General features: G+C 43.5%; 1 protein-coding gene across 1 annotated transcript; it reads right to left on the bottom strand.

Moving 5' to 3' along the window:
• Positions 1 to 413: 413 nt before the first annotated feature.
• On the bottom strand, positions 414 to 23,353 carry LOC142660192 (catalase-like). Its single transcript, XM_075836773.1, has 13 exons — positions 23,288 to 23,353; positions 13,066 to 13,234; positions 12,322 to 12,432; positions 10,666 to 10,796; positions 9,704 to 9,808; positions 8,388 to 8,513; positions 7,233 to 7,424; positions 6,107 to 6,259; positions 4,404 to 4,542; positions 3,541 to 3,671; positions 2,956 to 3,063; positions 2,679 to 2,759; positions 414 to 978 (listed from the first exon to the last, which is right to left on the bottom strand). Exons 1-13 carry the CDS (start codon positions 23,351 to 23,353, stop codon positions 922 to 924), a joined length of 1,569 nt encoding a protein of 522 aa, XP_075692888.1. The 3' UTR covers positions 414 to 921.

The raw sequence follows: 23,353 nt of genomic DNA, 5'->3' as shown, positions 1-23,353 counted from the left end.
TGGGCGCTTCCGTAAATACGGACAGCTACGGATGTACGTCTGTAAACTGTCCGTATTTACTGAAGCATTGCTATGCAACATGTTGGTGACATCATTTGCAGCCTCCCTTTTTTTTTAATGGATCCATATATACGGATCAAATACGGATGCACTAAGGACCAAATTTGCGGATACCGTTCCGAATATACGTATAAGTTACGGATTATTACGGATCCGTATTTACGGATAGATGAAAATATGGTCGTGTGCATGGGGCCTTACTCGACAGAGATCGTCATAAGAGTGGTACCGCTCAATTCATTACATACATAGGAAAGGTAAGTGAATCTAAGCCACCCCAAAAAAAGGGGGAATGATCGTTAAAAAAGAAAATGTAAAGACAGACATAATATAGCATTTTAATATCGTAAGCTCTTTAAATATCCAAAATAATTATTCATTCTCATGTATTTTGGGGCACAGGCCAAATTAAAAAGTGCTATTCTTTCCCTCCTGAAGAACCTCCAAGTGCTCCAAAATATCTGTTATTCCCGTTCATTTCAATGGAATCGATCATATTAAAATTATTTTTGGGAGAACCGTGTTTTTCTATTATGTTGCCACCTTGTGGCAGATCAGGTTTTGACATTCTGTAGGAGTCCTATGCTATTAATAGTCGGCACAGGCCTATTTTTGGAATTAGTTGGGAGTCGCAGCAGCAGGAACCGATCGACCAGACAATTTGAAATGTCATAGATGCAATTTTGGTCCAATGCTTTTAAATCCAGATCTTACAACAACAGGACATACAGGAGATGTCATCAGCAATTATTGCAGTTTGGGGGTTTCCTCAACCAAAAAAAACAAAACACTTTTCTTGCGAGAATATCTGTGGGTATATGTAACCCTATGGGAGGATAACGTGGCAGAGGATTAGACAGCTTAGTGTAGGGTGACCTTCTGTAATATAGGGGTCTGATGGGTCTGCGGCACTTGTGCCTAAAAACAAAAGAGAAAAGTTATTCATCCTTCGATAAAAAAAATTAGTAATAATACATATAAAGCCACATTGGGCCGTCATCTGATACATATATATATATGGCAATTACATTTACTGTAGGAATGCAAAATAAAGCCTAGAAAATACGTTTACAATGCCACAAAAGGCAGGTGGTGTCAAGTAACTCACCTGTGCCCTCTGCATGCCCCCGAGTAACTCTCCTGTCCCCTTTCTATGCCCCCAAGTAACTCTCATGTCCCATCTGCGCGCCCCCAAGTAACTCTCCTGTCCTCTCTGCACGCCCCCAAGTAACTCTCCTGTCCCCTCTGCACGCCCCCAAGTAACTCACCTGTCCCTTCTGCACGCCCCCAAGTAACTCTCCTGTCCCCTTTCTATGCCCCCAAGTAACTCTCCTGTCCTCTCTGCGTGCCCCCAAGTAATTCTCCTGTCCCCTCTGCGTGCCCCCAAGTAATTCTCCTGTCCCCTCTGCGCGCCCCCAAGTAATTCTCCTGTCCCCTTTCTATGCCCAAGTAACTCTCCTGTCCCCTCTGCGCGCCCCCAAGTAACTCTCCTGTCCCCTCTGCGCGCCCCCAAGTAACTCTCCTGTCCTCTCTGCACGCCCCCAAGTAACTCTCCTGTCCTCTCTGCACGCCCCCAAGTAACTCTCCTGTCCTCTCTGCACGCCCCCAAGTAACTCTCCTGTCCTCTCTGCACGCCCCCAAGTAACTCTCCTGTCCTCTCTGCACGCCCCCAAGTAACTCTCCTGTCCCCTGTGTATGCCCCCAAGTAACACTCCTGTCCCCTGTGTATGCCCCCAAGTAACTCTCCTGTCCCCTGTGTATGCCCCCAAGTAACTCTCCTGTCCCCTGTGTATGCCCCCAAGTAACTCTCCTGTCCCCTGTGTATGCCCCCAAGTAACTCTCCTGTCCTCTCTGCACGCCCCCAAGTAACTGTCCTGTCCCCTGGGTATGCCCCCAAGTAACTCTCCTGTCCTCTCTGCACGCCCCCAAGTAACTGTCCTGTCCCCTGGGTATGCCCCCAAGTAACTCTCCTGTCCTCTCTGCACGCCCCCAAGTAACTGTCCTGTCCCCTGGGTATGCCCCCAAGTAACTTGCCTGCCCACTCTAATTGCCATCATGTAACTTGCCTGCCCCCTCTGTATGTCACCAATTACATGCCTGCTCCCTGTATATGCCACTAAGTTAGGCTGTGTTCCCATCTTTGTCATGGATTTCGTTGTTCTGCTCCGTCATAGAAGCAGAACAACGGGATCCGTCACATCCATCATTTTGCCAGACAAAATAGTGCAGGAGGCAAAAACGACGGTATCTGTGATGGAGGCCCCTAACGCAGATGTGAACAGGGAATAGCTTGCCTGCTCCCCAGTATGCCACCATGTAATTTACCTCCCCCCCCCCCAGTATGCCATCAAGTAATTTCCCTGCCCCCCCCCAATATGCCACCAAGTAATTTCCCTGCCCCCCCCCCCAATATGCCACCAAGTAATTTCCCTGCCCTCTACACTTAACCATGTAACTTGCCTTTTCTTTGTATGCAGCCATATAACCTGCAAGTGCTTTAGGTTATGTTCACACAAATATTAGTTGAGCCAGAAAAATATGATGTAGATTTCAGGGGTAATCCACGCCTGCTTGCTGGTATTTTACCAAATTTCCAGTTTGATGTGCCATGTTGTTACCTGCTTGGCTACTCCCAATTTATCCAGCTCAGCCAGCACTCGGCGCCCATAATCAGGATCCACGTCTGTGAAGTTCTTTACCTGAAAACACAGATAGTGGTCAACCAGATTATTAAGTCTTCAGTGTCTGAATTAGTCTAAAATCCAACTCCAGTCTCATCAGAGGCTCAGGCTTTTGCACTCCCCTATGCTTTACACTGCAGCTTTGCCTGTCCAGATTGGCTACTGTGTATAAACGAAACATTGCATTGGGTGTTGTGCAAGAATTGTAGCTTACCGCTCTCTTCTGAATAAAAAGTTGAGCTCCAGCCAAGCTTTCTGCAATATTTTCACAAAGTCTCTGTCGCTCCTCCTCTGACAGAACCTCAAGATAAAATTTTCTCACCTGGGAAGAGAATCGACAGACAGGACAAGACTTGTAGGATAAGGACTACAAGGAGACAAACTCACAGCCTATGTTCAGCACGTAATGGAAGAAAATAAATCACAAACATGAAATATCCATATTATAGAAGAGGGTGGATTGGTCACTGCGGTTATTTAATTGAAACACACTAAGAACTGCAATACCAGACACAGCCCATAGAGCGGCGCTGTTTTGGGGAAAAAATAAATAAAAGCAGGTCTTTTTGCCTAATCTTAAACAATTCCTTTAAATAACACCTTCCCAAGCCCACCTATTAACATGGCTCCTAGATCCTCCCAACCGGACCCCCGGCATTGAAAGGAAGACCTGCCCTCCCTGACAATTCCCGAAACGCTATTGGGCTTGCAAAACTTTGTAACCGTGCTTAGTTTAAAAATAAATGCAGAGATTTTTTTTTCCACCGACAAGATACTTAGCAAGATGGGATATATTTACCTGAGACACGTTATCTTCTTCTGAATCATCATATCTAGCCACATCCCCATGTAGACAGTATGTGCTCTGTAGGAACTCACGTCTTTCCTGGGGACCCCCAAAACTGTTTGGATAATAGTTTGGAGCATTTCCTTAGTTAAAAATAATACAATGTGTTTAGATTATAAGGCCCAGAGACTGGGAACATTCATATTTCTATCATATTTTATATGTTTTATATATATTCTATGTTTGGGAGCATATAAAAAATAGTCACAATTACATTTCTGTACCTCTGTTCTATCGCTAATAGAAGGTCTTTTTTAAGAAGTGCACCTTCATCTATTACCTACATAAGCCCTAATAACATATGGAAAGGTTTGGTCTTAAAAGAGTTTTCCCTCTTAAAGGGGTTCCCCACTCAGGACAATCCCTATTTGTTAGAAGGGTCCCTTGGCAATAAGTTGATCACAAAGTGTCCCCCTGCTGGGATCCCCAGCGATCGGCTGTAATCTGTGGAGAAACCTGCAGTGTTATGTTTCCCTGCAGCGCCACCACAGGGAAAATGAAGAATTACACAGTGCTCATTTATATCAATGTCTTGTCTGTGTAATACAGGACAGGTCCTCCAGAGGGAGATAGGCTTTTTGTAATGGCTCTCCACTCTGGCCAAGAGATGAGAATCCTGAACAGAGGACCTTCCTCTAGTAACTGAAAATTCCCTAATAGGGTGTATGGAAATGGGTTTGACCGACCCATTATAATCTATTATTATTATTAATAATAATTCAATCCGGCCCCAGCTACATGTGAATTACATCAGTCAGAATGAAATGAGTAAATGAAAGTAGCTCATGAGAACAATCACTATATAACAACTGTACCTTGATTGTCACCCATTGCCATGACCCCATCTCTCTCAACGTTTGCTGCTTTAGACCTGATGGGGGCGTTTACTGGAATCTGTGCAAAATTCACTCCTAGCCGATACCGCTGAGCATCTGGGTAGGCATGCATGCGTCCCTTAAAGGGATTAAAATTAAAATTAATAAATAGATACTAAATAATAATGATGTGTCTATTAGCAGGTCACCTGAAATAGCAAAATTCAAAGATTTGTGTTTGAGCAAAAATTGTGAGACCAACTCGGACTAACTTGGGGTGGAGCCGTTCGCCTTCAGCAGCGAGTTGGGAAATGGAAAGTCTGTAATCAGGGCCAGATATACCTCTGGGCACAGTAGGCATGTGCCTATAGGCATCCCTGGGGAAAGGGTGTCTATAGAAGGGAAAATTTACATATGAATAAACTGAACAGTGTGTATTTATATGTAAATGATGTATATATATATATATATATATATATATATATATATGTTAACTAGGCACTCATGGTGCTGCCGCACACCCAGGGAGGCAGGGGTATAACGACTGGGGGTGCAGAGATAGTATTCATAACCAGGCACGGGTGCCTGAGAGGGTCCCAATGCTACTCTGCCATATGAGTAGACAGCGGTACTATAAACGGCACATGGTAGGTGCGGTACCTTTTATAGATATTACATTGGGACCCAGGAGCAAAACATTATGCCTCCGCAGGAAAAGACAAAGGGAAGCCAGCAGGGGGTGCTAGATGTGTGAAATACACCGCAGTGTATGTAGGTGTGGCCTACTTGATGGGCGGAGTCTAAAACGCCAGATAATCTGAGCCTACAGGTGTAAAGGATTTGCCTGACACAGCTTCTGTGTCGACGCCCGTGGTTAATCAGCCTGCATCTGTTCCTAGGTCTGCTAGAGTGACTCGATCTGCTACCACTCAGGCTGGTAGGCTGAGGAGTGGGAGAACTGCCTGGCCAGACGGTTCTAGCTCCCGCCCTTGGTCTATGTATACCTTCATTTGCTGCTGGTCCTTTGCCTGTGATTCTCTTGGTTCCTGGCTCTGCTGTTCCTGCTGCTTTCAATTGACCTGCTTCATATTGACCCTGGCTTGATTGACTACTATTCTTCTGCTCTGCTTTTGTTACCACGTACACTCCTGGTTTGACTCGGCTCGTTCACTACTCCTGTTGCTTACGGTGTTGCCGTGGGCAACTGCCCCACTTCCCTTTCTTCTGTGTACCCTGTCTTGTGTTGTCTGTCGTGCAGATATTGAGTGTAGGGACCGTCGCCCAGTTGTACGCCGTCGCCTAGGGCGGGCCGTGCAAGTAGGCAGGGACTGGGTTGCGGGTAGATTAGGGCTCACTTGTCCTTCTCCCTACCCCATCATTACAACAGGTTTTGGAGATGTAAATCCGGTACAGGTTATGATCATTATGGTCTTTATAACATTCACTAACTCTTTCCTCCTCCTCCTCCTCCACATTCAGTAATGTCCTTCCCTCCAATCATTAGGATTTCATCCTTTTTCCGGCGATCACTCTGTGATCTCTCTGTGCCTCTTACCTCTGAGGCTCCTTTAACAGTGGAACTGACCCCCTTCAGCTGCCGGGCTCCATAACACCCTTGTAATGTCTAGCATGCTGGGAGTTGTACTAATTAAGAGCTGGTTCCATATAACATTGTAATAGGTATGTAGCAAGTAGTTTCTTACCAGTAGAATCTTGTCAGGACTGGGCTCTATTCCTGGCGCCATGTTATGTGGTGAGAAGGTGATCTGCTCCACTTCAGCAAAGTAATTGATGGGATTCCTGTTTAATGTAATCTTCCCCACTGGTATTAAAGGGAACTCATTGTGATACCAAACCTGTAATTTATAATTATTATAAGTTATTACACTGTGTACAGTACAATAAAGCATTATACTGTTACAAAATGTAAAGTGTGCAAATTGCTGAAGTCAGCCATAGACATTAGATATCATCTCCAAGTCCCTCATTAACATGCCTGCTTGGCTTAGCCAAAGGCATATGGTTGACAGACACTTCTAGTGCCACTTATCTGTGTATCAGAGTCGTCTACAGTAACAGTTGGAGCCTTTAGTACAGGAAGTTAAACCATCTCTGACCCAAACCACCAGGGATTTTATTAAATAAAAACCTGTCATTGCCTTAGACCACGAGGGATGTTATTATTAACACCATCCCTGCCCTAGACCACCAGGGATGTTATTACTAACTCCGTCTCTGCCCTAGACCACCAGTGATGTTATTACAAAAAACTGCCATTGTCCTAGACCACCAGGGATGTTATTATTATCTCCGTCTCTGCCCTAGGCCACCAGGAATGTTATTTAAAAAAACTCTCATTACCCTAGACCACCAGGGATATTATTATTAACTCTGTCTCTGCCCTAGACCACCAGGGATTTTATTATTAACTCTGTCTCTGCCCTAGACCACCAGGGATTTTATTATTAACTCTGTCTCTGCCCTAGACCACCAGGGATGTTAATATTAACTCCGCCTCTGCCCTAGACCAACAGGAATGTTATCAGTAACCCCCTCACTGCTACAATTAACACCTTCATTACCCTAGACCACCAGGGATATTACCAAAAATAATTTTTAGTCATTATTCATTTTAAATATGAGAAGATGTAAATTGACGGAAGGGGGCCACACACTCTTTTTGAACGGGGGACATCAGTTGACTGTGTACACTCCTGCCTGTATAAATACATTTCTTATAGAATGTCCATTCACAAAAGGCAAACCATTGTGCAAAATAAACAGAATGACTTTGAGTTTCTAGTATGACCCGTTCAATACTTTTCTTACCTTTGTGATATCAAAAGGATTAAATGGCATCTCGTTGGCTTGGTCTAAGGTCATGACCTGGATCGACAAAGTCCAGGATGGAAAGTCTCCCCTAGTTATTGCTTCTTCCAGATCTTTAATTGCATAATCCGGGTTTTTTCCAGCCAAAGTCTTTGCAGCCTCTTTGGGCAGGTATTTCACCCCCTGGTTAGACTGGAGGGAACAGAAAAGCTTATTGTAAGAGGAATATGATTTATTGAATAAAAAAATAAATATTGTATATATGTGCAAGAGCAATTGGACTCTGCTGCACTTGATGATTTTCCTATCAATTAGAAGAACTCAGATGACATGACACATGATTTCCAGTAGGAGGCAGTCTGAGTTCCATTCAGTCTTTTGTCGGCTGAAGGATACTATTAAAGGTGTAGGTTCAACGTCAATACCGTTGTGTTGGTTGCCATTGACACCGGTCAACGGTTTGTTGACAGACACGCCTCTAACAGTTTACCTGACTTCACAATACTCTATACTGCACTGCATTCTGCGAGAGTTTTTTCCAACAACAATTTACTGCGCATTGTCTGATTACTAGAGCGATCTTTGTACAGCCATTAAGCCTAATTTATCAAAACTAGTAACCATCTATCACAGTGCAGCTTTTCCAGAGCAGTTCTAAGCGTTTACCTGCTTTGGGCAATCCCTTTAATTGGAAGGGCCCACCAAAAATACTCTGATAAGACGAGGTCTTGCTGTTGGGACCTCCAGCGATCAGCTGTAAACTTCAGGGGGACCTGGTCCAAGTACTTAATTCCTCTGCAGTGCCACCACAGGAGAAATGCTGCATTACATTGTGCCCATTGAAGTCAATAATTTGGCTGTGTAATGCACAAATAGGCCGGATCCTCCAGGGAACACAGCAAATAATGGAATTTGTAATTAGGAATTTATTCACTAACAACTTTCTAGAACCTAAAAAGTATATATTACAAAGATAATATATTAGGGAACTGCTGCTTATTCCTTCCAAAATCTCTGGGGTCCCAGCCAATCAACATACAGCTTTTCGAGTTATGAAAAACAGTGGCAAAGGGATCCCAGTACTATAGAGTGTCATGGGACGAGTATTGAGTTATGATGTGACAGATTAATATGATATGAGCGTCAGATACGTACCTTGTAGTGGAATTTAGCATACACAGCCTCCCCTTGTGCATTTACCAGTTTAAAAGCATGGTTTGAAAATCCATCCATGTATCGAAATCCATCAGGAATCCCTCTGTCCGTAAATAAGTGGGTGACCTACATGTGGACAGAATGAGGGATTATTAGTCGTTTTCTGGTATCAAAGGATATTATTTTTCATAAACCCAAGACAGTGGTCATGGAAGATTGCAGCTGATCATTTTATACAGGGCCGCGTTCTGTGCAGATAAGAGTTCTGGTATTAAAATATTATCCTATGACTAATTTACGAAACAAAATCATTGACCCAAATTAAATTTATAGTTAGTCCTTGTACAATCTAGTTAGTCAGAATTTTTTGCATAGATCTCAGACAGTGGCTTTGTCTGTATAAATATTAATATCCATATACACCTGAAATATACACCTATCAGAGCTTGTGAGTGCCTATACAATATCACCTATAGTGCACAAGTAGAGCAGCAGTGCCCATATAATACCATCCAGCGCTCACATAATGTGAGCCATAGTGCTCACATAATGCCAATCATAGTGCCCATATAATAGCTGCCATAGTGCCCCATAATACAAGTGATAATGCCCACAACTTCAGTGCATAAAGTAAACCAGCCATAGTGCTCACATAATGCCAATCATAGTGCCCATATAATAGATGCCATAGTGCCCCATATTACAAGTGATAATGCCCACAACTTTAGTGCATAAAGTAAACCAGCCATAGTGCTCACATAATGCCAATCATAGTGCCCATATAATAGCTGCCATAGTGCCTCATAATACAAGTGATAATGCCCACAACTTTAGTGCACAAAGTAAACCAGCCACAGTGTCCACATTATGCCTGTCACAATGCCCACTGCCATAATGCCCAAATAAAACAGCAATCATGACCATAGAACACAAGCCATAGTGCTCTAAAATACGACTCAGCGCCTACAGACATAGGGCTCCCCCCCCCCCCCCCCAAAAAACACTTTATCTTTTAAGGCACCCAATTGATCCACCCACACCAGTGCTCGTCTGCTCAAATGATATAAAGAAAATCACCCACTCAGCTTCACTGCCTCTTTCTGTACCAAACTTTGTTTTCAGAGATTACCCCAGGAAGAAGCCAATTCTGTCCAGAAGTAGAAGTCTTTTTTGGTCTACAGAGTTGACCTTCTAGTAGAGCCCCAACAATAGAAAGGTGCTAGGTGAGGAGATCGCTCCCATCTTGACCTTGGCATAAGGTTAATGGGTGGCTGAGTACACCCTGTTGAGCAATGTATGATATCAATATCTGGTACCTCATGAAGGGTTTCTGGACGCAGGCTCAAAAAATCCCATAGCATGTTTGGGTCTTTACGGTGTGTCCGTGGGTGTCTCTTCTGAGCATGGGAAAGTGATGGAAACTACAAGAGAACAGAATGTTAGGATGTAAATTACGGAAGAAGCTTCATGATGAGCACCCTGTTTGACTAGTGATATAAGGTCACATAATATGGACTTCCCATGATGTTTCTCTCATTTCAGATGAGGTACGGGCTACGCGGCATCCAACCAGAGGTGTCCATGGCCTATATCCAACCTGCTTACAGTATGGCTAAGACTCTAGGCCATGATCTCCAGTTTTGTTGTACCGGTATACAATATTATGGAGTACCAGCAATAAAAAAACGATCTCCTAATATATTGTATGAACGGATTTGCTTCCACAGTCTGGATAATCCCATGCGCAGATCCATAGATCTCTGTTTACAGGAGTATATAGTCAACCGTGATGTAGACTGTAGACTAGTGGCGGTGCACCTGCCATACTGTGGCGGCTTCAAATACAGCCATGACTCCGTCAAAGTACTCTACATACAGCAAGGACAGCGTCAAGGAGTAGGAAAATACATATAGTGGTAGGCATATACAAAAGCCCAAACATAGCTACATAAACATGCACACAACTTTATTTTCAATAGGAAATATATCACAGTGCCCCCATAATAGTGGAGAAAATAGTAGAGGAGCTCTTCTTCTTTTTCCATATGGTTTGGCAGATCTCTAAGAGTACATGCCTGATCATTATCCTGGGGAAGGTTTTCACTGGCGGGGCTGTGCATCAGACACCAGAGGGCCAAGTGCGGGCGCCGGGCCAACCACTTGAGGCTGTTATAGACCAACCAAAAAAAAGCGTATGGCACGATGGCAGGGAAGCGGCAGGTAATAATAGTCATCAAGTCAGATCAAGAAATATAATCAGGATGGGGTACATACTAACCATGATGGGGTCTCTTATGAAGAATATTGGGGTGCTGTTCCCAACAATATCCCAGTTTCCTTGTTCTGTATAGAATTTGACAGCAAATCCACGAGGGTCTCTCACAAGATCTGAAGTCCCAGATTCTCCAGCTGCAGAAATAGTCATGTACAATAGGTCAAAGATGCAAGACATGAGGGGTAATTCTGTTTTAATGTACTAATGATCAGGTCTCATTGCTCCTACTATGGAAATCTCAGGAGGAAGAGTTTGCATTCGTAGGTCCCAGGGCCCATGTGGGCTGTCATGTGGGTGCTCCTACCTGAGTATTAGGATATGTGCACACGACCTATTTTCAGACGTAATGGAGGCGTTTTACGCCTCGAATTACGCCTGAAAAGACGGCTCCAATACGTCGGCAAACATCTGCCTATTGCTTGCAATGGGTCTTACGATGTTCTGTGCAGACGAGCTGTCATTTTACGCGTCGCTGTCAAAATACGGCGCGTAAAATGACGGCTCGTCAAAAGAAGTGCCTGTCACTTCTTGGGACGTAATTGGAGCCGTTTTTGATTGACTCCAATGAAAAACAGCTCCAATTACGTCCGTAATGGACGCCGCGAAAAACGCGAGTACTTGCAAAAATGTCTGAAATTCAGGAGCTGTTTTCGCCTAAAAACAGCTCCGTAATTTCAGATGTATTTTGCGTTTTCGTGTGAACATAGCCTAAGGCCGGATTTACACGCGCGTGTGCGTTTTGCGCGCGCAAAAAACGCAGCGTTTTGCGTGTGCAAAAGTACTTAACAGCTCCGTGTGTCAGCCGCGTATGATGCGTGGCTGCGTGATTTTCGCGCAGCCGCCATCATTATGACACTGTATGTTTGTAGCACGTGGTGCTTTTCTGTTTTCATTCATGGTTTTGACTGCTGTTGCGCGAATCACGCGCGTCCCACGGAAGTGCTTCCGTGTGCTGCGCGTGATTCTCACGCACCCATTGACTTCAATGGGTGCGTGATGCGTGAACAACGCACAAATATAGGACATGTTGTGAGTTTTATACAGCGGACTCACACGCTGCGCAAAAATCACTGACTGTCTGCACGGCCCCATAGACTAACATAGGTCCGTGCGAGGTGCGTGAAAATCACGCGCGTTGCATGGACGCATTACACGTTCGTCTAAATAAGCCCTAAGAGTGCATTCTGCTTGTTTACTGATCTAAGTAGATAAAGAGCACAGATGTGGGCGTTAGGGCATGTTCAGATATGGTGGAATTGCCGATCCGTAGATGGGGTTTTCCAAACCCACAGATTTTCACAGTGTACTTTACCCTTTTCAATGCATAGGGGGAAATCCTTGGCAAATGCACATCACTATCTGTGGCAAAATCCGCTTGTGCTACAATCCGCAGCAGAAAAAGTCTGCTATGTGTGGATTTACCCTTAAAAAAAGATGCATAAGATTGACAGATATGGAGAGAAAGGAGAGGGAGGACGGAAGGAAAAGCTAGTGGTAGTATCCTTATATATTTGTATGTAGGAGGATGACAGGGTGACCAGAGACAGCTGACATAGCCTCCAAAATGGCTGACAACAGCTACAACTTCCTGCCACCAGTTATCGTAGGAAGAACAGCTCTGGAGCACAAACTGCTGCTCTAACAAAGCTTACAGCTTACTTGTAGTAGAGAACCGGACAGCTACTGGTGTCTTCTTGCCAATGTGCCCAAATACTTTGGCTTTGCAATACCTGGTGATATCATGAGTAATTTCAAAACAACCAAATGCTCCTGAAATATATATGAAGAAAAATTCTCACATTTAACAACTTAGTACAGTAATGGGGTTCTCTACTTTATTCATACTAGTCCCTTTAAGTCTTGCCCTCCATATACAGCAATCACCGTGCAAGATAAAATATGTCTAACTACAGTAGAATACAAAAAACACAACTTACAACATGCCATAAATGACATTACATAAACAATGTCTTCTCGTCCATTCACATCTGAAGCTAGTTTCAAAATTGTAAGAGTTTTCTTTTACCAGGGAGCAGTGCATTGTGGGAGCTTAAATTACAGATCTAAGCTGTTAGGTCAGATGTCTGACAGCAGGCTGAAGCTAAACTGCTGTCAGTTTCCAAGGGCAACCAGAAGAATTTTGAAAGGGTTCTGTAATGAATGGCAAAAATGACATGAAGTAATTCCAAATTGGTAGAGAAAAAATATACGGGACAGTACGGGACAGTAGTCCCGCGGGGAGGCAGGGACACCTAGCGTCATATATAGCTATGAAGCTGTGAGCCCGGCTCCCTGAACTGTGTTTGGTCCGAGAAATGCGGCCGACATGCGGACCGTATATCACGGACCGAACAAGATCGTGTCAATAAGACCAAATGTGTATGGGCACCATCAGTTTCTTACCTGCTCCACGAGCATGCACCACCCTCTCTGGAATTCGTTCCCTGACAAAGTGAGCAATTTCTTCAATGTATACCGCATCTTGGAGGAGCAATGGCCCCCGCGGGCCCACTGTCAGTGTGCTGGTTTTATTTCCAATTGGAATCCCAGTCGCTGTTGTCAAAACCTCAGGCTATAGGGAGAGAATATAATACATGGAAGTCGTTATTATGGAAAAATATCCATATTGATGACAGGAAGTATTATTATTGGTAATATAACCTGACCATGGCGGGTAATTGCGGCCCGCCACAGTGACATCACTACGGATAACACATCACTGCGGGCCATTTTTGGTTGCTACTGTCAAGTAAGCAGCAGAGATCAGCAAGCGGTGGTGGTGCTGAAACTCAGAAGAATCCCTATGCTATGTTTGTTTAAAAATAAATAAAAAATATATATATATTTTGCAGCCATCGACCTTAATTTATATTTTGCTAAGAAAATACAGCAATCCTGAGGATAGGCCATCATTTTATTTCTCCGTACAACCCCTTTGAAGGGGGGCTCCAGAGAATGGGTTTTAACCCCTTCCCGCTCTATGAAGTGCTGTTGGGTATGTTCACACGCTGAGTTTTCAGGCATATTTCAGGGTGTAAATGACCCGAAATACGCCTGAAAAGACGGAAGCTGAACGCCTACAAACATCTGCCCATTAAAATCAATGGGAAAAACGCCATTTAGTTCATACGGGGGCATCTTTTTACGCCGCTGTTTTAAAAAAAAGGCGCGTAAAATAACGCTCCGTAAAAAGAAGTAGCATGTCACTTCTTGAGGCGTTTTTGGAGCTGATTTTCCATAGACGCTATGAAAAACGCCTCAAAATATGCATCAAAAGAATCTTCATTTTCAGCTTCAAAAACGGCTGAAAATCAGAGGCTGTTTTCTCTGAAAACAGTTCCGTAATTTTCAGCCGTTTTTGACTCGCTTAGGGTATGTGCACACGTAGTGTTTTCAGCCATTTTTCAAAACGGACGCGTAAAAAAAAGCCCGTGAAAAAGCAGTGCATGTCAGTTCTTGAGCCGTTTTTGGAGCCATTTTTCATTGACTCTATAGAAAAGCAGCTCCAAAAATGGACGTAAAAAACACAGCGAAAAACGCAAGTTGCTAAAAAAACGGCTGAAAATCAGGAGCTGTTTTCACTTGAAAACAGGTCCGTATTTTCAGACGTTTTTAAGTTTGTGTGTGCACATAGCCTTACAATGCGAAACTATGCAGTTCGGTAAAGTGCCCGCGCCATCGTTGTGGCGGGTGCGGTCTGTATTAAACAGCCAACACCACGCTCTAACATTTAGAGTTTGTTGATGGAAAAATTAAAATGTGATTGGTTTTCGAAAGCAGCGTGACAAAAACAAATTGTTTTGACAAAAAAAAAGTGTGTTATTGTGCAAAACTAGAATTTTTTATTAAGCAGAATTAAATAATTGGTTAAAAAAACACACACATGAAAAATAAAGACTATATACAATTATTTTTTAATAAAAAGTTTTTCTTCAAGATAAATTTCAACAAATTTGGTTCCCGTGGCAGGAATATATCTTTCCCTCTTTCACTCTAGTTTGACTTCTTCTACTTGGGAGTTCCACTTTTTACCTTTTTTTCATTTCTTCTCTCCCTCTGTTCTTCTTCTCCTTCTTCTGTCTCCACTTTTTCCCCCCTCTTCCTGACAGGGGCTGTACAGGATTAGAAAAATATGACCGCTCTCTTCCAAAAACAGCACCACACCTATCCACAGGCTGTATCTGGTATTGCAGTTTAGCTCCATTGAAGTAAATGAGACTGAGCTGCAATACCACACACAACCTATGGACAGGTGTGGTGCTGTTTTTTGGAGAAAGCAGACATGTTCCTCTTGGGTCCTTTTACACCAGCCCATTTTGGCCGTAACAATGAGACAGCTTGTTGATCGGCGCTCATGTGCTCTTTTCATAAGGAGATATGTATGGGTCCCCATACATTTCTATCATGTCAGCAGCATGTCTCGCTGTTTACACAGGGAGATGCGCTGACGATAACGATAATATTTTAGGCTACAGAAACTATATGATCAGCCGATGAACGAGTGTTTGCCCGATAATTGGCCCGTGTAAAAGGGCCCTTAGCCTGGACAACCGTTTGTCATTGATTGTTCCTGTGCGGAGATGCCCCCTACATTATCCATTTTCCTTAATGGCCACTAAAATGCTCCATTCGGCTTTACTCTGCCTTTTCTATGTGGGATTTACCCCCTGGTCATTTTCTTGTGCATGATATCATTTTGTTACTTATGTGATATTGGGGTTTAAATTCCATGTATGGATCTTTATTCACACCTCAAAACTTATAACATTAACGTCTATTTATTACAGAATCCAATGAATGTCCTAAGTATAAGGGCCCTGTGTGGTAACAAGTGCATTTTAATGGCCTCGGTAGTAAGGTACATTGCCAGTCATTAAAGGGTTAACACTTCAGACCGCTGTGGGTGACATCACAATGAATGAGGTGGCAGTGGTAATAAACTCCTGCAGTAATGATGATGAATGCGCTGATGTCATAAATACAAAAGTCTATGACATAAAGAAGATTCCATATTAGAAGGTTTTACTGCCACGTTCAGCGCCATATTGGATGCCACTGAGGACCTTGAGCTTGACTTCCCCACCAATGCCAACCTGATGTTATTTGGAGGTTCTATTAGGGAAGACCCTTTACCCAAGACCGCTTCTTTATCACAGAGCAGAGACAGGTGCTGCAAAGAGGGATCTGAAGGACCCCTCTGAAGGACCAGTCTCGTCTGTGCATTACATGAATCGATCATTCATTTTAATGGGTTCCAGGGGAGAAAGAAGATATCCGCCTAGCCAACCAGATCAGCCTAATTATGTGCCAACCAGATCAGCCTAATTATGTGCCAACCAGATCAGCCTAATTATGTGTTTAATGTTGTTCCTTGTAATGTCATTAATTGTAAATCTGATAAAATGTACAAATTCTGTTACAAATTATATTTTGGCACCTTCTAAGCCCAGAGGAAGGGCAATCCTCCAGCCATGGTTTCCCTAGAGGTTTCCCCCACAGGGGGTTTTTCCTCTCCTGCGTGCTGGAGGGTGACTCTTCGTGAGTCGGAGGTTTGCCATTTTGGGTATGGTCATGTATTTTTAAATAAAGCTTTGACCATTTAACACCCATTTATAATGTTTTGCGTCTTTATTTTGCATTCTTTGGTTTTGATGCTTGGGATTCTGGGTCCATCACATATCACAAAGTCATAAGGTCAGACATCTGCTTCCTATACAGGACAATTACCCACCCCATGGAGGTGTTCTTGGGGCAGTGGTTGATTTCACACTGGCATATAGTATTGAGACAACAAGCATTATTGCACAATTAACACTAGTGTCTACAGTGTCGGACTGATCCACCGGAGCCTCCGATGGGACCAGGCACTGGGCCGATTCTCTCCAGCCGCAGAGCAGAGAACCATTTGCTCCCTACCGCGCTGCTTACTTTTGTAGGCCACAGGCCTGTGACCTACTAGAGGTCAGACTGACGCAGAGGACGCCGTCGTCCCAAAACCGGTGACGCAATGACGTCACTGTGCCAGGCCATGGACAGGAGGCAGAGGACCCATCCGCTCGTCGTGGGAGCGTAGTTAGGTGAGGTTTTTTTTTCCTTGGCGCAAATGGGAACCTAACTTTATTGGGGGCATAGAGGGGCCTAATTACTATATCGGCAGCACATAGGGGGCCTAACTACTATATCGGCAGCACATAGGGGGCCTAACTACTATAGGGGTGGCACAAAGAGGGAGTAAGTACTATATAGGGGCACAAAGGGGGCCTTATTACTATATAGGGGCACAAAGGTGGCCTAACTAACTGTATAGGGCCAAAGGGGGGGCCTAACTACTATATAGGGGCCCAAAGGGGACCTAACTACTATATGAGGTCCAACGGGGACCAGACTACTATATTGGGGCCTAAAGAGAGTTATAATTACTATATAGGGGTCCAAACTGGGTCCTAACTACTATATAGGGGTACAAAGAGATCCTACCCACTATATTGGGGTACAAAGTTGGCCTAACTACTATATTGAGGCCCAAACTGGGACCTAACTACCATATGGGGGCACAAAGGGGACCTAACTACTATATGGGGGCCAAATGGGGACCTAACTACTACAAGAGTGTTTGCTTTCACTGACAGCTACCAGAGATATTGAAAATGGTGAAGAATTGAAACACAAAGTATATGAGAAACTTGCAGAACTTTTCATTATGCAATGATTCATCTTTGGTCTCTGTTCACATTAGCATTGTGCCGGAACCATCGCACGAAAGACACCAGCGGCCCCTGATGGATTCCAATGACTTGGGGTCCGTTGGGTTCCTTCAAGGTGTCTTTCGTTTTGACGGGAAAAATAATACTGCATGGAACGGAAAATCCCTTTAAAAGGACACAGCATAAAATGATGATGGATCAGATGATGCATGTAATACATTCATGAGCACGCCTGGCACAGGGACTCAGCAATATTAATGAACCTCATTTATAATAAATGTTTCTTTGCCGCATCATAGCGCTTACCATGCTTGTTAGCATCTCTAGGAAGTTTGGGCGAGGCCATAGATTTGTCTGAAGTTTATGAAGTGGTATAAATCATTCAAATTAATGGCAGGGATGGGTGACTACTCCCTATTAATTTGACTGAATTTTAATACTTCCGGAGCAAAGAAAATTTCTCTTAGACTTCTACATAAAGATATAAAAAATGGCCTACAAAAATAGTACATCAAAAACGTACTTCATTTTATACCCAAGACATGATAAATAAATGGTGACATTTGTTTGGTCAAGGGACGCGCCGTCTTGGCACTGACTAAATATAGATGTAAGTGTATGTGCACACACACTAATTACTTCCGTAATTGACGGACGTATTTCGGCCGCAAGTAGTGGACCGAACACAGTGCAGGGAGCCGGGCTCCTAGCATCATAGTTATGTACGATGCTAGGAGTCCCTGCCTCTCCGTGGAACTACTGTCCCGTATTGAAAACATGATTACAGTATGGGACAGTTGTCCTGCAGAGAGGCAGGGACTCCTAGCATCGTATATAACTATGATGCTAGGAGCCCGGCTCCCTGCACTGTGTTCGGTCCGGGACTTGCGGCCGAAATACGTCCGTCAATTACGGACGTAATTAGTGTGTGTGCACATACCCTAAGGCTTCGGCTGGTTGAACTGTAGAAAAAAAGTCTAAACGGGTTGTCCAGGATTACAAAAACAGTGTCACTCTTGTTCATGGGCTACGTTCATGCAGCTCAGTCCTATTCATTTGAATGGGGATGAGCTGTAGTACCAAACGGTGCCCGTGAGTAAGAGTGGCACTGTTTGTGGAAAAACGATCAGACCCTTTTTTTCTAATCCTGGACAATCCTTTTAAGGTTTTATTTTCTTGTAGAATATTTCTTGTATCAGAATGTCTAAAAAACTAAACTCTGATCCGTTGGTATGAGCAATAAGGACAATTTTCTCAGAGCAAATTTTAAGATATTAGACACACTCCCAGCCTCTTCGATAAATTGTATTTATGCACTCGTTTTAACATATATGTTTAGGGACATTTATTTTAAAGGGAACCTGTCACCAGCATTTCACCGATTGAACTCTCCTCACCCCTCACTGGCCGCTGCTTTCAAAAGTTCATTGCCGTGATACCCTCTCCTATACTCCTCCTCCAACCGTAAATAACGGTCTGCAAACATTTCACGCTTTTTATGGTAATAATCCGGCAGTCTCGTTCGTTCCTCTTCTTATGCCCGTCCACCGCCGAAAACTGTCCCGCCCTGAATGCCGAAATCTTGTCTGAGATAGCTCACATGCACCCTTCATATATGGTCTGACACCCTTCCCTGCTTCGTCCACACTTCATATCTAACTACGGCGCATGCGCTGCTATGGTGTCCTGTTGTGCGCACACACCAGTACAGGAAACCGATGCACAAGCGTGGGATTTCGTGTGTTCTGGAGGGAGGCGAGGAGCTGCCAATCAAAAGTAAGGAGGCGGGGTTAACTCGGAAAGGCTTGAGGAATGAAGATATGACTCTTTTTGACTGCGGATATGACTCTTTTATACTCATTAGCATACGGCGCGGGTACACTGAAAAACTGAATACTAAAAAGGTACAGATACTTCTTAGAAGATAATTATAGGTTACGTAAAATTTATTTTTCACCCACTTCCACCAGGTATTGCTGGTTTAACAGGTGAAATGCTGGTGATAGGTTCTCTTTAAACCAGTGTAACCACCCAATGTATATCCGAATGTACTCAGGTACCACCTGTGGACACAGCGGCAATTGAAACTTCTCATCGGAGCCGATCTCCCTTTAGTCTGGAGCCGCGGTGGCAATCAGCTGATCGCTGTGGGTCCGGCTCCCAACACCCCTGTAAAAGAGCTGATTTTGCCAGGGGAAGCTGTGGCCAGCCAGGTATTTGTAGAATTTCATAACTGCTGTTCAGATGAATGGCTGTCCATGTAATACATGGACGCCTCAAGTTCACTTGGATGGGAGCCACTCATTCAGAGTGGCTGTCCGTTTTGGCTAATAGAGGGCAGTCCTGAACAAGGGACCCCCATCTTTGGGAGCATAAGAACAAGGATTGTCTTCATGAGACAACCTGTAATGACAGGGATAGGGAAACAGACAAGTGAGCCCTAATCTACTCGCCACTCAGTCCCTGCCTACTTGCAACGACCCGCCCTAGGCGACGGGGTACAACTGGGCGACGGTCCCTACACTCAGTAAGTGCACGATAGACAACCAGAAGGAAACACAGAACAAAGGGAAACGGGGCAGTTGCCCACGGCAACACCGTGAGCAACAAGAGTAGTAAACGAGCCGAGTCAAACCAGGAGTGTACGAGGTGCCAAACGCAGAGCAGAAGAGTAGTCAGTAAGCCAGTGTCAATACGAAGCAGGGACAAGTAGTTCAAGAAGCTGCAGCAGGGCCAGGAAACCAACAGAGAAGAATCACAAGCAAGGAGGAACAGGAAAGGCAGGTATAAATAGACAGAGGGCGGGAGCTAGCTCCGTCTGGCCAGGCTGTGATAGGCTCTCCCACTCCTAAGCCTGCCATCCTGAGTGGTGGAAGATGGGGTCAGTCTCACAGACATAGAAGCAGATGCAGACTGATTACCTATGGGCGTGGATACAGAAGCTGTGCCTGGCAGATCCTTAACACAACCCCTATAAGATACACAACGGTGGAAGATTAGCATCTATCAGAAATCTCTGATGCCACTTATCTGGGGAAACAACGTCTTCAACCAGTAAAAAAATCCAACCTTTACAATCTTTGTTTCCCTTGTCCTAATAGACATTAAATTGTTGACTGCTCTTGGTTAGGCTCTACCAACAGAAATCTCAAGTCTATGGTCATCTCTAGAATAATGGATATACCAGAGAAACTTAATCATTAAAGGGGTTCTCCGTTTTGGACATTACCTACATGTTAGAAGGATCCCTTGACAATAAGCTGATCACATAGTGTTCCCTTGCTGGAAAACCGAGTGATCAGCTATGGTTTGTGGGGAAACCTGGTAGTAAGTGTTACCCTGCAGCGCCACCACAGGGGAAATTAAGCATTACACAGTGTCCATTCATATAAATGGACTATCTATGTAAGTAATGCAGGACAGGACTGGTCCTCCAGATAGAGTGTCGTTCTTTGTAACGGCTCTCCACTCTGGCCAAAATATGAGGGCTCTGAACAGAGGACCCCCCTCTATTAACCCAGAATCCCCTAATAGGGTATATCAAAAATTATTTTCTAAACTGGACAACCCTTTTTTCATAAATGTTGATGATAATCATGTCTATGGTACTATAAAGTATGGTTCCATTGGTCGTAACAAAATAGATCTTAATGTAATGTTTTTCTTGATCACTACCGATCATAGCATTTGGTTCAATGTTAGACAAGAAAACCAAGGAATATACATATTGCAATGCACAGAAACATATTGAAAATCAATCCCATCTTTGAATGGTTTATTCCATGTATGTTCCTTTACCGATCCTAATAGTCAATCAGGGTCAAATCTTCCCATTTCCAGCCACCTTTAGTCCTACCACATTATCTTATAAAATGCAAGTATTATGGTTTCGGCACCATAATAAGGTTAAATGGAGCAGGTCATTGCATCAGCTATAAGGCATGTCATACAGGCGATTACTGTTTTCAAATATGTAATAATAGCAGTAATTAAACCAGTTATAGAACATTTCCAAAAACAAAAAAGAAAAATATTTTAAAAGCCTGACACAATGTGGACATACATTTTAAGACTGAGGATGATGAGTGATTTCATTGCCCTTTAATTATACAGCAGGCAGTAGAGAGCATGTTATATTTACATAAGAAACTATTCACTGTCCTGTCAAAGTGGAAGATCTAGGGCTATGCCAACAAGGACGCCACCCATACACAGGAGTGATGTTGATAAGTACCCACATTTTTGGGTAACAATACAATATGTATGTATTGTAGAGGTTCGGTCAGCACCAGGAATAGTAGGGTGCACGAGTAGGGGCCTAAACCAAATACAAAAAACAGAAGTACTCGGCACACCAATTGGAGTTAAATTTTCCATTTTTTAATTTTCAGAAATGCCAGTTAATGTATGCGTGCGACGTTTCGGTCACAAAGGACCTTCATCAAGCTCTTAGAAAGTAATATGGAACGGTAACTAGCCTTAGCGCTATGGGTAAGCGGCCGGCCGTATAAGTTACGTAAGCTATTAGAATACCTGAGTGTTAAGATAGGAGCTGTATGCTGATGGCGCTGTGGTAGAGCGGCAGCCATTCCCACAGTCTCCTCTAAAGAAATGGAGAATCGAAGGTGATAATTGTTGGCCAACGCAACATGTACATAACTACTCGACCCGTAGTTATGTATATGCAGGGCTGAATTATAATAAGTGCATGGTGGCCTACAACATCTTGAGAACCTTGAGGGCCTTAACCACCAACCCCCCCTGATTACCGTACAGTAATCCTATCCAGCCGGAAAGAAGAAGATGCGTGTCCATGAATGTGGGTGGCTCATTCTTTTAAAGTCTAAGAGAGTTTCTGACTTGGTTGTCTCCATAACTTCCATAGACTTCAGTGGAGAGGGCCATGCATATTTGGGGTAAGGGATACAGATGTGGTCTGGGTAACAGAGGTGGGATTGGAACCCCCCAATAACCTTAGTCACGTCCTGGTGTATATAGTCCTCTTTCTGCTAATATAATCATCCAAGACCCTTGCATAGTGTTATGTACTGGTAAAAAATGTTGTGATCATCACGATTTGCAGTGATGGGAATTGACAAAAAAAATTGCATGATCTGAATCACAGATGAAAGCTGTAACCACAAACAGCCTGTTCTTAGGGTGTAGAGGTGGACCCCTACCATTCACAGTATTACATGTTCATTTTGTGTAGGTCAGATAATGATTGGATCTAATGAATCCAATTTTTTAAACCCTTTACAGATCTAAAATCTGAAATGACTGTTCCGATTGTAGAGTAGTTAGCAACATGTAAACCCAACCTAAGATCCTTAAAGAACCTCCACAAAATTACTGTATTACCATATTCTACCACAAAGTACATAAGCAAGCACACACACAGTACTACAGATAGGACTACCTCTGATCAAGAGAACCCATTAGTCTGAAGTAATATTTAGCAGCCAATAGAGATTTGCCATTGGTTATAAAAAGCAAGAAATCCAAAAATTATATACAGTGAAACCTCTCCAAAGACCACCCTCGATCAAGACCAGATTAAACTATTTAAATTCCCTTATATCCAATGTATATTAACCTTCTTCTTTTCGAGAACTACCCCTCTAAAAGACCATTGTCACTTAAATTTTAGATGGGCATCTCACTGTATATGTTTTGGAGTCTTTTTAAGACGACTATCCAAAAAAACTGTGAAAAAAAGGTCAACTAGAGGGGTGGTCATCTCGTAGAAGAGGTCCAGCATGGATAGGGGTTCGAAAATGTATCACCGAAAGATCTGGTCTAGATCAGGGGTCATCATCTTAAAGGTGGTCTTTTGGATCGGCTTCACTAAATGCAGAAGACTCCCTTATAACAAATACTCCTAATATACTGTTTAAAGTGTAGTAGATGAACATCATTACCTGCGCACCTTGCGCTCCTTGCCCAGTCTTCTGAAAGTGAGGATTATACAGACATCTGCCCGCCAT

This window comes from Rhinoderma darwinii, chromosome 9 (genome assembly GCF_050947455.1).
Source record: "Rhinoderma darwinii isolate aRhiDar2 chromosome 9, aRhiDar2.hap1, whole genome shotgun sequence".
NCBI lineage: Eukaryota > Metazoa > Chordata > Amphibia > Anura > Rhinodermatidae > Rhinoderma > Rhinoderma darwinii.
The sequence above is the reverse complement of the archived record's forward strand: the minus strand, read 5'-3'. Positions and strand labels throughout refer to the sequence as shown.

Excerpts from the sequence above, each read along its gene's own strand:
- LOC142660192 (XM_075836773.1), bottom strand. The coding sequence starts at position 23,353 with ATGGCGGGCAGATGTCTGTATAATCCTCACTTTCAGAAGACTGGGCAA. Across the intron at positions 13,235-23,287 it reads AAGGAGCGCAAGGTGCGCAG|CCTGAGGTTTTGACAACAGC; the intron begins GTAATGATGTTC and ends CTCTCCCTATAG. Across the intron at positions 8,514-9,703 it reads GTCCAGAAACCCTTCATGAG|GTCACCCACTTATTTACGGA; the intron begins GTACCAGATATT and ends GTCCACATGTAG.